Source organism: Falco rusticolus, chromosome 1 (genome assembly GCF_015220075.1).
Source record: "Falco rusticolus isolate bFalRus1 chromosome 1, bFalRus1.pri, whole genome shotgun sequence".
NCBI lineage: Eukaryota > Metazoa > Chordata > Aves > Falconiformes > Falconidae > Falco > Falco rusticolus.
In genome coordinates, this window is record NC_051187.1 from 122,363,071 (window position 1) to 122,379,227 (window position 16,157).

A 16,157-nucleotide genomic window follows, 5' to 3' on the forward strand; every position below is an offset into this window, starting at 1 on the left:
AGTATGCCTTTCAACAGGACAGTTATCTCCAGTATACTACCAAGCAGAATTTTCTAACATTTTCTGCCACCAAGCTAAAATACTGACTACATCAGAGATTTAACCACTGTTGCGGCTTATCATCCTTACTGTCTCTGCTTCGTCAAAAGAAAAAGAAATCTGAAGTTGAATTTAAAAAGAGAAATCACCATTCATTCAAATCTCAGTAACGGGCTGGCAAAAGAAGCATGTTTGGTTTTGAATGAGCTACAGTGAAACATTAAATACCTCAGTTGTTTCAGGAACTCAACATCGGAGCTGCTGTTAATGAGCTTGATGAACTCCTCATAAGAAGGAGCATATGTGTAGTCTTTCTTTTGATGCTCATTCATCTGTTCTCTGTACTCCAGCTGGCTGAGCAGCATTCGGTTAATATAATCTGGATCACTCAGCAGTTCCACCACTGGTTTCAGTACTGGAGAGGAAAAATATTTTAAAACAAAATCCTTATGCTGAAGAACAACTGCTGTCCTTTAAAAGAAAATTGCAGATAAAAAGCATGAATAAATACGCAAGCTGATAAACATCTAAAACCAGTTGTCTGGACTGCATGGTACATTTGAGCTTGCATGTACCTTCTTGATAAAACTGTTTATTCTGTTACACAAATAGATTTAAGTTGACAGAGTTCTACTGAGAAAATTCCCAGTGTTTTTCTTTCTGCTGTGCCTTGAAGGCTATAACATTACAGCCGCTATAAACGAAAATTAAAAGTAAACTGAATCGCGTAATATACTTTAGTCTTCCTAATTTCTGAATTTGACTTCAGTGACATAAAGAATGACTAGTGTATTTGTAATCAGATTGAAGTGTAGTTGATAAATTAAAAAGCAGAACAGAAACCCCTTAGTTAAAAAACCCACACTGGCTAAATCCAAGTCTAAAAAAAAAAAAATTATAAATCTAGTATCATGATTCAGTTATAATCACCTCCTTAAGTCTATGGATTCTTGGTATCTGAACAAAATATAAAAGGCCAGAATTATTCATATAATCACTAAACAATGCCACAGAAGACTGAAAAAGTGTTCTTCTATGTTAAAAATAGGAAAACTGAACGGATAAATTGTGTTTTATCCTGCAAGGTGCTAGACAGCCTGGCATCAAGAGCCAGGTAAGTATATGCTTGATTTTGAGAATATTAAGTGTCCTACTGGTTATCACAGAAATTAAGTTTCAGAATTTAAAAGCAAAGTATCAAGACTTTAACATAACAAAGTCTGTAATTACTACTATTGTACAGGTGCAAATGGTTAATCATCTCTGATCTTTGATCTACCTTTTGTTGCAAGTATTTCTGCAAGGACTATGCGCAAGCTGACAGACTGGACATCCTTTGAGGGTAGGAGACAATACACCAGAATTTGAGAATATTTTTGCAGGAATCTTACTTCTTCATCAGAGCTCCTCAAGCACGGATGCAGCAAAAAAGGTCTCGGTGGTTCTTCCTGCCTAAGGGTGGTGGGGAGAAAGAAAGGAAAAAAAGAGAGAACTTACACACCACTTGCATCATGTTTAGTTGCTAATTGATAAAATATCCAAGTAACATTATCAGATATGTAACTTCAGTCAAGAAACACTTTAACGCATGTATACTTTTCAAAGCTTGCTGATTTTTCTGCATGATGTTAAGATACTTTTCCAAATTCCTTTGTCCTGTCAATGTTTTCACCTGCCAAAATACCGTATTTTAAAACTGCATCAAAAAGCAACAGCCTAGCAAGTAGGAGGAAAAGTTTCTCTGAATAAAAACCCCAATTGTTCCATCACTGAACTTAGTGAAATTTTGTCCAGTTTTTCAGACAAGACAAACTTAGCAAATACATTCTTGTAGAGCAAACTATTTATAAACCTGAACCTTGCAGAGGATTTGGGATCACACCCAGTTTGAGAAACAGGTCTACCTGTTAAGACACTGAAGCTACCACCTTTCCTTTGTTACTGGCAAATAAATCTCCCAGCAAGTAACTGGCCTGTTTGACATGAATTTTCCTGTAACAGGAGTTTCCAACTTGCCACCTGCAGCCTACATCAGATTAGTCTGTGCAAGTTGCCTATAAAATAACAAACTTGGCGTTACCAGCCATCTACACTGCAAGTAGAAAACCAATTCAGAAAAAGATTTCAAAAACCCACCCACAGATTTAGAAAGAGGGTGGAATCATGATGACAAACAGAGGAAGGTGAACTGACTCCCAAAGTGTAAAGAAATCTGGCTACCAAGTCCCTTCAGTAGCTCAGCAAGTGAGAACAGACCACACTGTTACCAGTATCAGTGGGGTATACAAAGCACGAAACTGGAAAGCGAGAAACTGCAGGGGCTCAGAGTGTGCGTGCAAACCTACCTTTGGGGCAATATCCCTGCGGGCAGCATGCTCACCCCACGGTGGGCGAGAGGCCCTGCACTTTAGGCTCTGCTCTGTCGGATAGGTTTGAACCTGCATCTTCCAAGTGCCATCCCGAGTCACCTCTTGATCAAATGACAGATTTGGTGACTCATCTCTTGGCCAAATCAAGTAACAAGACTTGCTTGGATCCAAGCATCTCAGGCATGCAGAGATCACAGAGCCATTCAGAGAAGAAACAAGAGAACTTGCCTCAAGCTGAGTCCTTTGATCAGCAGGCTGAAGCTGGAATATGCTTATGTTTTATACTAATAAATCACCACAGATTAAAGAACAAGTAACTAGGGAACAAAGTCACATCCTAAATGTTTTAGAGTGAGGGTCCCATCCTGTCTGCCTTCCGTGTCCTTGCCTTTGGCTAATTCCGATTCAGTTTCAAGAGGAGCAGGAGAATACACTAAGCCAGAATTGCTCTCAGCCTGCAGCAGAAGGCATTCACCATCATCCACTCACTAACCGTAATGGTTATGCAAGCTGGATACTAATGGATGGAAGAAATTCAAAATTTCTTGCTGGTTTCACTTTGCACTTAGTGAAAGAATTAGGCTCCTAACTTAAAGGAAGTACATCAGGCCTGGAATTAGAACAGGTATAACGTGCTATACTATGTATTATACAAACATATTCCCCTTCCTGCCACTGAACAGGCAAATGGGTCCTCCTTGCTCCTAGCAATCACAGTAGGCGCATTTTGGGAAGATGGCAAGACAGAGTCTTTCAGAACTAACAGCAAAGGGATGGTTGTAAAGCACTGGGTGGGACATGCACAGCAATGTGCTGCTGGATGAGCAAGCTCATGATAGTACAGCCTGTGTTGTTTGCAAGCTCCCCATGCAAACCTCCCCCACCTTGATTTTGTGCCCAGTACCAACCAGGTTCATCTCCTTGCAGGTGCCAAAGGCTTTCTGGACTTCTCAGAACATGTTTGACTGGACCTGCCAAGGGAACTCCTCAGTGCAGGTCACAGCAGGACCTTTTCTTTATACAGAAACAGGTGCAGAAGCAGAGACAAGGTGCCCTAGCAGCTGTTTCACGGCCATGTGCCTGATGTGCTCCAGTCACAGATTTACAGTTTAACAGCAAGGTGAGCATGACAGTGGTTACAGCAAGACAGAAGCAGTGTCACCTGAGAGGCACAACAGCAATTTCCAAGGCAGCCAGGACTAGTTTTCAGTAGAAGGCTCTAAGCTGTTAACAAAGGCTCAGGTCTGTCACATCTCACACCAGTGCCTCCTCCCATTGTCCGTAACATCTGCTTCATTCCCAGAGATGGACACTGCTGTCCTGGCTAGAGTCAACTGAATGTTACTCAGAGAGCTGCTCCAAGCAGTCTCTACATGAAAAAGCGACCAAGAACTATATACAGTCAAAGTAAAAGCTTTCAGTTACGCACTGCTACGTGGCCACTAGTGACAGGCAGCATTGTGTAACAACTCATATTTGCTAGTCAGTCCAGGAGGGAGTAAATATGTTGGAATAGTAACAACACTCTAATAACTCTAATTCTGTTCTAGTAATACAAGTAGTTTGCCTCAAGGTGACAAAAATTTTAATTAATTTTCAGAACAACAAGAATGCAAAGATAACATTTGGTTTCAATTTGACTGAAGCCTCTTATTCAATCCCAAATCCAACGTGGATCACGGAGGGGGTTTCAATTGTTACAAGTAAGACAAATTTCAAAACAAGCCCCTTGGAACAGCTTGGATGCAAATACTCCATTCTTCTGAGGAGCACTGGTTTATGAAGATGATGTGTTGTCTTCACTATCAACCAGCACAGGTGGTGCAGCTGACTGAGCTCAGAAAGCTGTTTATCATGTTCTGGTAGGATCTTTTCTCTCTGGCAGTTGAATACCTAGCTATTTCACTCAGTACATTTCCATTCCTCATGCATACTCCAGACATATCCTAAAGCCCTCTCTACACTGCATCAAACATTCCTCATCACATGCTTTCCCTAAAAGGCATTCATTATTTATCCAAAACCAGACACGTCCCAGGCGGACTACTGGCAGACAGGAAGTCTTAGTTGTTTACGTACTTACGTGAAAGTTGTTACGTACCTCTTACTAGGAAGCAAAGGCTTCCTTTTCTGGACAGGCTGGTCCACCCAAAGTCTGCCATTTAGAAACACAGCTAGAAGCATACCCAAAATTCTGGCAAACAGGATGACTTACACCGAACATCAGGTGGCTATCAGCAAACTAACCTAACAACTTGGTCACGTGTATTAACAACACTAAAAGCAAGATTTTTTTTCCCCCCCGTGAACACAAACACACCATCGTTTTTCAATGCTCTTCCCTTATTTGTGGGACATACTGCATAGTTATTAGATCAAGCTATACTTTCACAACATGTGCAAAGCAGAAAACAGAACTGTAACACACATAAAATTTCTCAACTGAGATGAATCGTCTTTGCCTCCCTACAAGTCTCTGGAGGAATGCTGGTCTGTTTGTGACTGCAAACACCCTGGAGCATTAACTGCACTTATACTATCATCCATGCAAGAGAAGTCCTTTCTCAGAATTTCTGTCTCCCCATTGTACAAATTCATTCCCAGTCAATACCCAAGACATACAGCTTGGCTGAGTTGTACCTATGCCAGGACTTTTCTGATACACAATCAGCAGAACACAAACAGAAAGTGGAACAGAATAAACAAGCAGAAAGGCAAATATTTGATTCTTACCCTCCTGATCTAATGTGTTCCTGCCCACAGGAATGCAAGGGGGGCGTGGAGTTGCATACTCTCCAATTGACAGGCCATTTAAGAAGAGTTTTAATTTTTTCTCCATTACCTAAGAATACATGACTCCCTAGAAAAGGGGTTATTTCCATTGTTTTCCTAGCTAAACAGTACCTACAGTGTGATCTAAAAAGCAGAAGGGAAAGCGCAATACCCCACCAGATTTTTATGAAAAAAAAAAAAAACCAAAACCCAAAAAAACCACAACCAAAAACCAGAGAAACAAGGTCTTCAGGAAATTTAACTCTAATCAAGCCTTGCATATCAATGCCAAACAGTTGTGTCAACGAATCCTGCAGTTTTCATTGCTGTTTGGGCAAGAGAAATAAAGGGGAGACTGAAAGCAGGCAAGGGAGCTTGGGGGAAGGCTTAACAGCTACAAAATAAACCAGTATGCCAGTGGTAAAACAGAAAAGACATCTGGGCTTATATCCTCCTTTGCATTTATACATGAAGCATTACAGTTCTATTTGCCTCAATGTAATCACTGATCAGCTTGCAGGGAAAACGTACTGCGCATCAACAGAAGGTCTGCCCAGAAAAAGCATCCCTTGTAACTCGGGCTTCCCCTTCACTGATATCTATTAAAAAAAAAAAAAAAAGGAGCTGTGAGTAATCACGGAAGTATTAATACCACCACTCAGCTACCAAACCGTGTCCACTTACTCTCCTGGAACAGAAGCAATGGTGTTCTGATCAGGCATATTGTTAAGGCTTGATATAAAACCTCAGTCTTCAACTCTGTCAGAATGGGATCAAGAAAAAAGGAAGGCGCTGTTCATTTAGCACAGACCAAGAGGAAAAGCAGAAACCTAACTGCAGTCTGCATGCATGTACACAAAGCAGAGTGCTGCTACACAACTCCAGTGTCAATAAAGATATTAAGCCCCATTAAATAACCTGAATAGTAACAAAGGCATTATTTCTCTTCCTATTCAATTTTGAACATGTTATTAGAAATGTGTGGTTGGATTTTCCAAACACAAGGTCACTTAGTAATCACAGAAAACTCTTAAGTAAAACTGTGTGCAGATATTTTTAGAGAGCTTTGAAAGCCCTGCCAATTATCCATAAACTGTGAGCACAACTGTGTGCAGTGAACTAATATAAATGTGGCACTCTAGCAAACAGTTCCAAAACAGGCATGATACAGGCTTTGTAAACCAGGCTCATTTAATCTCTTTAGGCAATAGAAAAATAATGGCAAGTGGCAACTTAATTCATTTGTGTCTTCTTGAACAATCAATACCAAAGTAATAGTGACATATATTGGTGTATCAAGATGCAGGTGTCTTCAGTGATTTAAAACAGTAGACAGAACCCATGCTTCACACAGCATGCTTACAGGTCATATCCCTCTTCACTCTGCCATGAGCTACAAAGCCAGGCTTAACCCTGTGTAAGTTCCTTTTCTGTAATTTTCATTTTATGAAATCTTTAAGCCTGCTCTGAATTTTTAACGCTATCTATTGCTATTTCATAGTGCTAGAAAACAAAGGGGTTTCCTTCAGTTACCCCCTAAACCAGTGGAAGATCGGGCAGCGGTCTGTGAATATAGATCCATAGGCGGGGTCTAACAAAGCTAATTCCTTTGTACCACGTCTGTTCCAAGCAGTACTTTTCTTTGGGACTAAACTGACACCTGCTTTAACTGTCCCGTGCTCTGAAATTGTTTTGTGCAATAACTGATTGTGTGTGCCCCTAAACATCATTACTAAGACTTTACCCTGTTGCAAACCTGCGAGTTCATCCAACACTTTATAAAGAAAAGCACAACAGTAGATTTACTGTGGTATTGCTGAAGCAGTTAAAACAGTTACAACCAGTGTTACAGAAGTAACATAATTTCCTTCCTATGCTATAACTAAGCAACTCTGAGCCACTATCAATACCTCTGGACAACAGTTCCCCACTTCTCAGGGCTGCAGGACCCACTGCAGTTCTTAATACTGGACTATCATCCACAACTGGGCTTCCAGGTTTCGCAATACAGAGACCTCATGGAAATCTCTATCTAGGATCTACTCTAGATACCCACAGTTTTAATAAGGACCACCTGGTAACTGCCTATATTGTAAAGATTCATTTTAAAGACTGTCATTGTAAAAACAGTCAGAAGTATTAAAAAAACTCCTGGTATTTGTGGTTGGGTTTATGCCCCTGATGTGAAGCATTGTTTTTATTTTGTATAGTCTCAGCCCTCAAGATGGCATGGAAAAGCTTAAAAATGAATCTGAAAAGGGGTGAAAAAAGTTAAAAGCCAACCCCAAAGTTATCACTGTCCATGCAACTTGGGATTTTGCAGCTTTGGGGTTGGCAGCACCACTGGTTCAAGGACAGGAAACCCCAAAATAAAGACAATGATTAGGAAACATGCATGATCAGGAACTTAGTGTTGACAAACTAGATAAATCCATGTGCTTTGAAAATAGGAAGCAAGCAAATAAATACTAAAAACAAAAACCCACCCCAAACCCCAAGGAGTCTGTAAAAAAATTAGTAACTATACAAGAAATTACGTAAGGGTCTTTTTTCTTTAAATAAATAATCGCAAAATGTTCCATTCAGCCTTGTTATTTCTTTATTTAGTCTTTCAAGAGACAGTCTTGCAGAGTTACATTTAAGTATCAATCAGTGCAATTGTGAGCTGAAGCACACATACAACTCTAAATGACTTTCATCAGTACATTCAACACCACGTGTTCATTAAACTGATTCTGAGAACAGAACCACATGCAGCCTGCACTTCTGCACCTGTATCACCCTCACTCAGATCTCTAAGCTTCTTGACAATGCAGAATGACAACTGCTTGATCTATTTGAGTTTTCTAAGAAATACTTACAAGTCAACATCATAAACACACCTAAAAAAAGTACCTACTAAAAAAAACCCCGCATCCTCTGAAAACAGACCACCACACCAAACCCAAAAAGCACAACAAAGAATAAAGACAAAGCCAACACCAAAATTTCCACAGCTGTCATTTTTATCAACATACAGCAGCAAGCTTTATAAATCACTTTAATATTTACTGTGAAGATAACCATATCATTTATACGCGTCAGTTACCTCTTTCAGGAAAGAGCATCTGACATGTCATATCGACAACAGACTCCAAGAATTCATGAATGGCTTACAAGCTGTGGTATGATCGTATCAGCACCAGGAGGTCCTAAAGCTTATTGTGGCGTCTAGGTCATACTCAATCATCAACAGGAAACACAAACTTTTCACACCAAAGCTTGAAGGCAGTGGTGAGCTTTAGACCTGGTGCTACCCATGAGTTAACTTTAATAACGTGGGCAGACCTTGGCTGTTCATGACTATTTTGTTCTCAGCACTTTCATACAGCTGCTCCCACTGCAACAAACCTCCACAATTTCAGACGAAACCTCTTATTACTCCTTTCCAGAGACTGGGTGTGATAAGCAGTTCTTGGTATTCCTGGTTTGTGGGTGGCAAATGAAATTACAGAAGAAAAACAAGAACTGTGGGAGGTGTTTAGTAGCTATCTTGACAACTTGGATGCATCTCTAGGATTAACCAAGTTAAATCTCAAATGTTTAAATTCCCTTTGCATCAACCTGCTCTTGATCAGTTTGTGATGGCAGCACCTTTTATTTCTTAGTATCATATCACGCTACATATTGTAATCACAAAAAATACCACCTTTATGTATCCTATACATGCAAAGGCGTTCACATGGGCCAATAAAAGAGAGTTGTCTTCTCTCCTTACCGTGGCAGTAATACATAAAAAACCAAAAGGAATATTATCAAAACATGTACAACATGAACTTAAATCCCCAAATCATTCGTCACAGTGATCACTCAAATAGCAATTTTCCCACAGCACTTCCCCTCTCACATTTTTCAAGAGCTTTCAGCCCTTGAATCGGGGTTCTACATCAGTGCTGAGAGTAGCCTACAGCCCTCAAGCATTCATTTTGTTAACTCATGACTTATGCTGCAAGTCCAGAAACACCCACACAAACACTTCTTGAGCATCCCATCAGATGTCATGTAGCAGTCAAGTTGCCAGAAGCAGCCTGCAACACCACATATCTGTATTTGCATAAAACAATTTTTTCTCTGCCTTTAGGATCAAGATGTCCCAGGTATAGGTTAAAAGACAAACATAAAACACTCCCAAACAAATGATTTAGGGGGTTGGGAACCAGTAGCACAGTGACCTCTTCTCACTGAGATTTGTTCAAAAAGCGCTGCTTGTCAGGTGGTTCAAGAAAAGGCAAACTCTCTTCAAATCTTATTTGCCTACACTGCAGTTTAGAGACCACCAGCACAGCGTGTTATTTATTAAATGTTACTGGTTCTGTAGTACTATTTGATGTGGTTATTCTTGGCCTACAATAAGCGTAAGTGAACTTCCTCTTCCTCTCATGTGAATGCTTTACAGAAAGACACTATTTGTTTTCACTTTGCCAAGACCTTCCAATACTGACAGTGCAATTCATCCAGAGGAATAGCTGCCTCTTGCTTTCAACATACATATGTTACCACAGTAAGACTACATTCCCAGGCTCAGGTAATTCTAGCCCCCAAGAAAGTATACTACCACCACAGACAACATTGAACCCGCATACCAACAAGGATGTTTCCAGCATTATACACCACTTTACTCAGCTTGCTTATATTCTGCTTAAAGTAGCCAAGGAAAGACACTTGAATGAACTATAAAGAACTGAAGGGATAAAAGCTGCTACAAAGTAAGAATGGCCAAATACTGTCCTCTCTACCCTGCAGGATGCACTTGGCTAATCCTGTTATAAACGCATTCCTGATTCCGTGCAACGTAGGGGAAACAAGCAGTGGCTTCCATCAATAAATCCAAGGGTGATTTTTCTTCTATCTCTCAAACTAGCTAACACTGGAAATAGGAAAGTATCACATTCCATTTCTATGCTGAGCAAATATTAGGAATGAAATGGTTTCCTATGTAAAATACTCTGAATTGCCACAAATTTTAAGTGAAAAGTGACAGGATCCTTTGGAGCACCAAGTGGAACTCAAGGTACACCCCAGGAAAGCATATAAGCTGAAAAACTTCAGAAAGATGAAAAACTGTCTTGCCTACAGCTTATGCGGCTCTGTATTACCTCGGACCGTTATGCTCATGGCTAGAGGAGTGTCTCTACCCTTATTTCACTCTGTAGAAGTGTCTGTCAGGCACAGGAAAGACAGTCACCGTTGAAGAAAGCCAGGAGAGAGAATAAAGAAAGGAGAAACAGACTTAACACTGCCAGGCTTCTCTCTCCTAATTCCCTGCTCTCCTCTTCTCATACTCTCCCTCATTCAGAGAAGTATTTTTCCTCATCTGTTGGTCTCTGCTGGCCTTTACCTTGAGCGTTTACTACTAAGCAGAGCCTCACAATGATTGAGATAAGCCAGAAGGAATGCAAGAGCAAAGGGAAGGACTGTAATACCATTCCTTTTTCTGAAAGGTTGCACAACCTACTTCCATCTTCTCAGACACTCTGATCTATCAGATATCACAGGTCCAAGTTAGTCAGTGAAGCAGAAAAGTAAAAGGATTTCTGGGGCTGACATGCATCCAATGACAAAACACGTGAACTTTACACTGGAAAAAGACATGTCTGTGTTCCTGTGCACAGAAGGTTCCTTTCCATTACTTTAGTGGATTTATCTGTTGTCATACAGGAAAACCAAGACCAAGTGACTTATGAGGCACACCCTCCAGAGATGGTACGAGAGGTATTTCAAATTTCAAAAGCCCAGGTAACAGACAAAATGCCCTTCGCTGTCACACTGCAGTAAAAACTCAGCACAGGAAACAAGATGCAGTGCTCCAGCAGGCATCACAACAGGAAAGACACCTTGCTCCAATTACAGTCTCTGTTCCACTGTATTTACCATCCAAAACTAACTGGATTCATTATTAGAGACACAGAGAGGAAACACATGAATGCCAATTTAAATTTACTAGTGTTTTTAAAATACTGACAGAAAGCAAAGATAGATCAAGAAGATCTGTGTCCCCTACCTTAGGAAAAAGAATTTTCTGTGTTTGAATTGTGGCAGTTGTGTTTTCACCTGGCAGGCAGCTAAACACCACGCAGCTATTGCTCACTCCCTTCCAGTGGGATGGGGGAAAGAATTGGAAAAAGGTAAAATTTGTGGGTTGAGATAAAGAGAGTTTAACAGGACAGAAAAGGAAGAAAATAATAACAACAATGCAGAATTACAATACATAAAACAAGCGATGCACAATGCAATTGGTCACCACTCACCAACTGATGTCCAGCCAGTTCCTGAGCAGCGGCCCCTGGCCAGCTTTCTCCCTAGTTTACATGCTAAGCGTGATGTCACACGGCACGGAATATCCTTTTAGCCAGTTTGGGTCAGCTGTCCTGGCTATGCTCTCTCCCAGCTTTTTGTGCCCACCTGCTCACCGCTGGCCCCCACCCCCCCCAGCCTCCTCACAGGCAGGGCAAGGCGAAAAGGATCCTTGACTTAGTGTTAACACTACTTGGCAAGAACTAAAACATCAGTGTGTCATCAACATTATTCTCATCCTAAAACCAAAACACAGCACTATACCAGCTACTAAGAATAAAATTAACTATCCCAGCCAAAAGCAGGACAGCAAAATAGAAATTAATTGAAGGCTTTCCAAGAAACTATCTTCCAAGCTAGAAGTGACTGACTTCGTAGTTCTCAGCCTACAGCTTAAAACGTCAGGAGGTTCTAGCACAGCAAAATCCATAGCAGTAGGCCATTTAGCGTAAAACTCAATTATTCTTAAACCCACAAAATCCCTTAAAAAGAAAACAGTATCAGCTGCGCTTCCAGGCTTATTACACGCATGCTCAGATCACCTAGCAGTACAAATTCAGACTGTAGCATATGAGCACAATGTCACATTTCTGCTGACTTTGCCACAGTACATATACAGCATTTAAGCCCTCTCTCCATCTGCCAAGAAAAAGCAAGTCCTGTGCAGTTTCCATAAAGCTTCCCAGACTTTCTGAGAAAGTCTGGATGAGCAGCATGAGGATATACCAGTGCTTCACATCCTGCATCATGCAGCACCATGCCCCTGATCTGCTCTCAGGCACCTTAAAACCAGACCTTCCCCCTTATGAATTCACAGCCTTGCAGTATGTGAAAAAACAGTCAATGGATCCTATTTCAACCTATACAAAGTCTGCAGTTACAGCTGTGGGGTTTGTTGGGGTTTTTTAACCCATTATCTTGATAGGATGTTTTTCATTACCACATTAATGCAGCCTGCCTTACCCAGCATTGACTAAGGTGCATTTACCATTCCAAAGTGATGAAGTTAATTGGAAAATACCCAAGAGAATTTATTTTAGCTCTATATAGTGGAAGTAACAATCCAACAAAAACCTAAACGAAGTGGTCATATTTCTCAGTAGAGAAGGAACCACATCAAGAGTCAGTATTAATAATAATTAATAACTCTGGAATTACACGTCTGTGGCCCCAGCTTCAAACAAGAAAACAATACTTTTTTTAAGTGTAAATCCTCATCCTTTAACTGTTCAAATCAAACTCTTACCAAAAGCAAGCTCTTTACTGCAATAAAGGGCAAGTGTAAGCACAATGCTTAAAAATCGGGGAGCACACTTAGGAGCTTTACCTGACAGAGAGTTCTATCACATTCCAGAGCCGAAGGAAAGCACTATCTGGAATCCAATGCAAGATCTGCTGCAATGTGCATACACCTTAATTTTTTTTCTTTTCTCGAATGTAAATCACCCTTTAGGTGTTTTTTGGTCTTTATTTCCTACACATCAGCCTACATAAAGCTGGCGTCTACCACAGATACATTAACCCTATCTTCTGCTCCAGAACAGAAAGAAGCATGTATGGCAACACACAAGACTAGTCACCGACAGAAAAATGTTGATGTTTTTCCTCTGAAGGGGTATTAAAAATGTGGATTTAACTATACGCAAAACAACTTCATAGCCTAAAATGTATAGTTTAAATCTGAATGACCAAAGCATATTTCAATTAGGATAACTGAAACACAGTAAGTGCAGACATAAGCCCAAATTTCATGCACAATTACACAAATCGTGCATTCAGATGTGGGAACTGCATAGGCTAAGAATTCCTATGTGCAATTACAATTTGGGTTCAACTCTAGTATTTTAGTGGACAGTGGACCTTTTTAAGTGGACAGAGAGCCTTGCCAAAAAGGAAATGCATAGAATTTGCAAGATAACAAAAATCCAGCCAACAAGATTTCCAGTAGAAAAATCTTGTTACTGCAGGACAGGCCACTTACAGAAGCCACAAGGCTTTGCTTTCTGGGGCTGAAGAAATGCAACACTGAATGGAATTAGCTCTGGTGCTATTTTGGGGAAGGTGCAAATAACTTACTTTCTTGTCTGTTGACTGCTCTGACAGTGCCTCTCCTTTCCCTTACAGGTTCACACTACTTGCAGGAACTGCTCACACAGCCCACCTCCTACCGTGAGCAAAGGACTCAAGGATAAAACAAACAGCAGTGAATCCGAACTCTGAGAAAAAGGTGGACAAGTGTTTCCTTCCACAGATCTTATAGATGCACTGAAGTCTGCTTGATCTGTAAAACCTAATCTGTAATAAACTTGAACCATTTTCTTTACCGGTTGCCTACAAAAGCATTACACTCTTCATTACTTTGATGTAGCACATCTGAAAGTAAAAAGAGAAACAGAAAATGCCAATGAAATGCAGAGTTTTGTTTTTACCTGGTATTGGCTCCTTTAAGGTCACAGAAGTGTGAGAATAAAGCTTTCACTACATCACTGCAAACAACTTTAACTACATCAATGTGACTCAGCCTCTGTCGCAGCTGCTTGGCAATCTCCCAGAAATCTTCAGATAGCAGCTGGTACAGCTGTCCTTCATCTCTGCTGAGTTGCCCATACCAGGACAGGATATAATCTCTATAGCTGTAGTCAAACACTGAAAGGAGAAACAAAACATTGAATAGCAAACATTGCAAAAGGGGAAGGCACATCAAGAAAGAAAAAGCTTCAACCTCCACCCTCCTCCTCAAAAATTAGATGGGTAATATGTTACTTATCTTCTTCTTTGGGTTTAAATTCTTGCCAAAGAAAGTAGGGTTGGCGAAGTTACAGAAACACACACCTAACAGGTTACTGGAGGTCACTTTGCAAAGCAAAGCTTGTAAGTGGATTTGCTCAGTCAGGTTACTTGCTCACACAGACCACAAACTAATACCTGTCTCTCAACAGTGGATTTGGTTATATGAACCATCATATATGATCTGACTGTGTCTAGGCTGTTGCAGACTGAAACCAGCCTTCTCTACAGAGGAATTCAACAGCCTCCACTCCAAAGCCAGAGTTAGAAGGGGAGGTAGTGGAATTTTTGGATTTCAAAAGACATATACAATACGGAACAACACTGCAGAAAGTACATTATAGGATCACAAGAGCTTAAGAGAGAACAAGTAGATTAGCAAGACAGCATGAACTTCAAAAACGATGAGGTATTCCAAACCGCATCTACAAGCAATAACCAAGATTACTGTAAATGCAAGTCCCATGGCAACACCATCTTCTACTGCTCTGACTTTCCTTTTTGACAATGTATGCGTGCTGCCAGTGTTACTGATGTTTCACTATAACACATGGCCCTGGAGGTCTAGGGGGGAGGAGGAGCTGTTCAGGGAGCACATGAGCTGTGTTTAACAGTTACAAGGTGGGGAAAAAGCTGGGGTAGAAGGCAGAGTCAGTTTGCATCTATCAGAGGGATAACTGAATGAGCAAAGGGAAAATAAGCCATGTGCCTGATAATCTGAGCAGCTTCGGCTTTTTATACCAGAAGTACATCTTATTTGTCAGTATAAACCCGTGGTGCAAAGTAATCATGTGACTCCACTATTTCTTACTTTCCACTTCAACAGAAGTTGTTTCTTCAGCAGCCGAGTAACCTAGAAAAAGCTCCCCGCCATCATGACAGTGAACTAATAACAGAACAACTTAAGTTGAATACTTTTGCCTGCCTGAAATACTAGCAGACCTCATCCAACATTACCTTGTTAAAAACATTTCAAAATGCTAAAATTGATAAAAACTTCTAGTCAAATACTTCATAAATCAACCTCCTCAGGTTTATAGAGAAACCGAGTATGCTGAAATATATAGTTAAAAGCCTTTTGCTAAGTCATTTCAAGGCTTTTAAATTAATTATTGGGGGGGGGGGGGGGGGGAGTAGTTTTGATTCTTTTTTCCAATCCAGGAGAGAAAACAAAAATATGCAGAGCCATACTGCAGGATGGACACTTCCAATGTTGAAACATATCCAATTTCATTACTTCTCTAAAACAGAAGAAATCATATTTAATTGAAAACTCTCACCCACAAAATCTACAGAGCAATAAAAACAGTTATAAAAGGTAGCAGTCTTCTGATAAGCAAGCTGAGGGATAATCCCTTAATACACTAAAGAGCAAAGGGGAACAGCATTTTAAAAACTTAAGTTTATTACTTATCTCGTCTCCCATCACAATACACATTTTAAGTATCTATTTTTCCACAGCTGTCCCCATGTCCTTCTGCAACCACCTTTTTGTTATAGCTTAGTTAACTCTCTTCTGTTGCAATACCTGAAATGCTGTGGAAAACAAATCACAGCACGGATTTTTCCTTTTCATCTACTCTACAGGAGACCCGTAATTTCTCAAGTGCATGCAGAACACTGCACTGTGGTATTTATTACAGTCATCACTGCCAGATAATGACTTTTTCAGATTTTCTTACAGACACCCTCTCTACTCTTTGCAAGGGTGCAAAGCAGCGTTATTTCTTCAGCACCTTTTGCCTAAGCCACCAAGTCCTGGTATAGAGTGGTGCCTCCTACACGTATCTATTGGGCAGAACTCAACAAAACCAGAAGAAAACTTGTAATTCAATCCCTTAAAGTATATTCTTTTTC

The 16,157-nt window shown here is 40.4% G+C and overlaps 1 protein-coding gene across 2 annotated transcripts in view; it reads right to left on the bottom strand.

Moving 5' to 3' along the window:
• Positions 1-16,157, bottom strand: part of SNX25 (sorting nexin 25) — an 88,286-nt gene that overhangs the window by 51,786 nt on the left and 20,343 nt on the right. For both annotated transcript variants that reach the window (XM_037398683.1, XM_037398690.1), the window contains exons 3-5: positions 13,943-14,159; positions 1,319-1,491; positions 268-454 (exon numbers count right to left, since the gene is read on the bottom strand). In XM_037398683.1, coding sequence (XP_037254580.1) covers positions 268-454; positions 1,319-1,491; positions 13,943-14,159 — 577 coding nt within the window. The remainder of the gene's footprint in view (positions 1-267; positions 455-1,318; positions 1,492-13,942; positions 14,160-16,157) is intronic.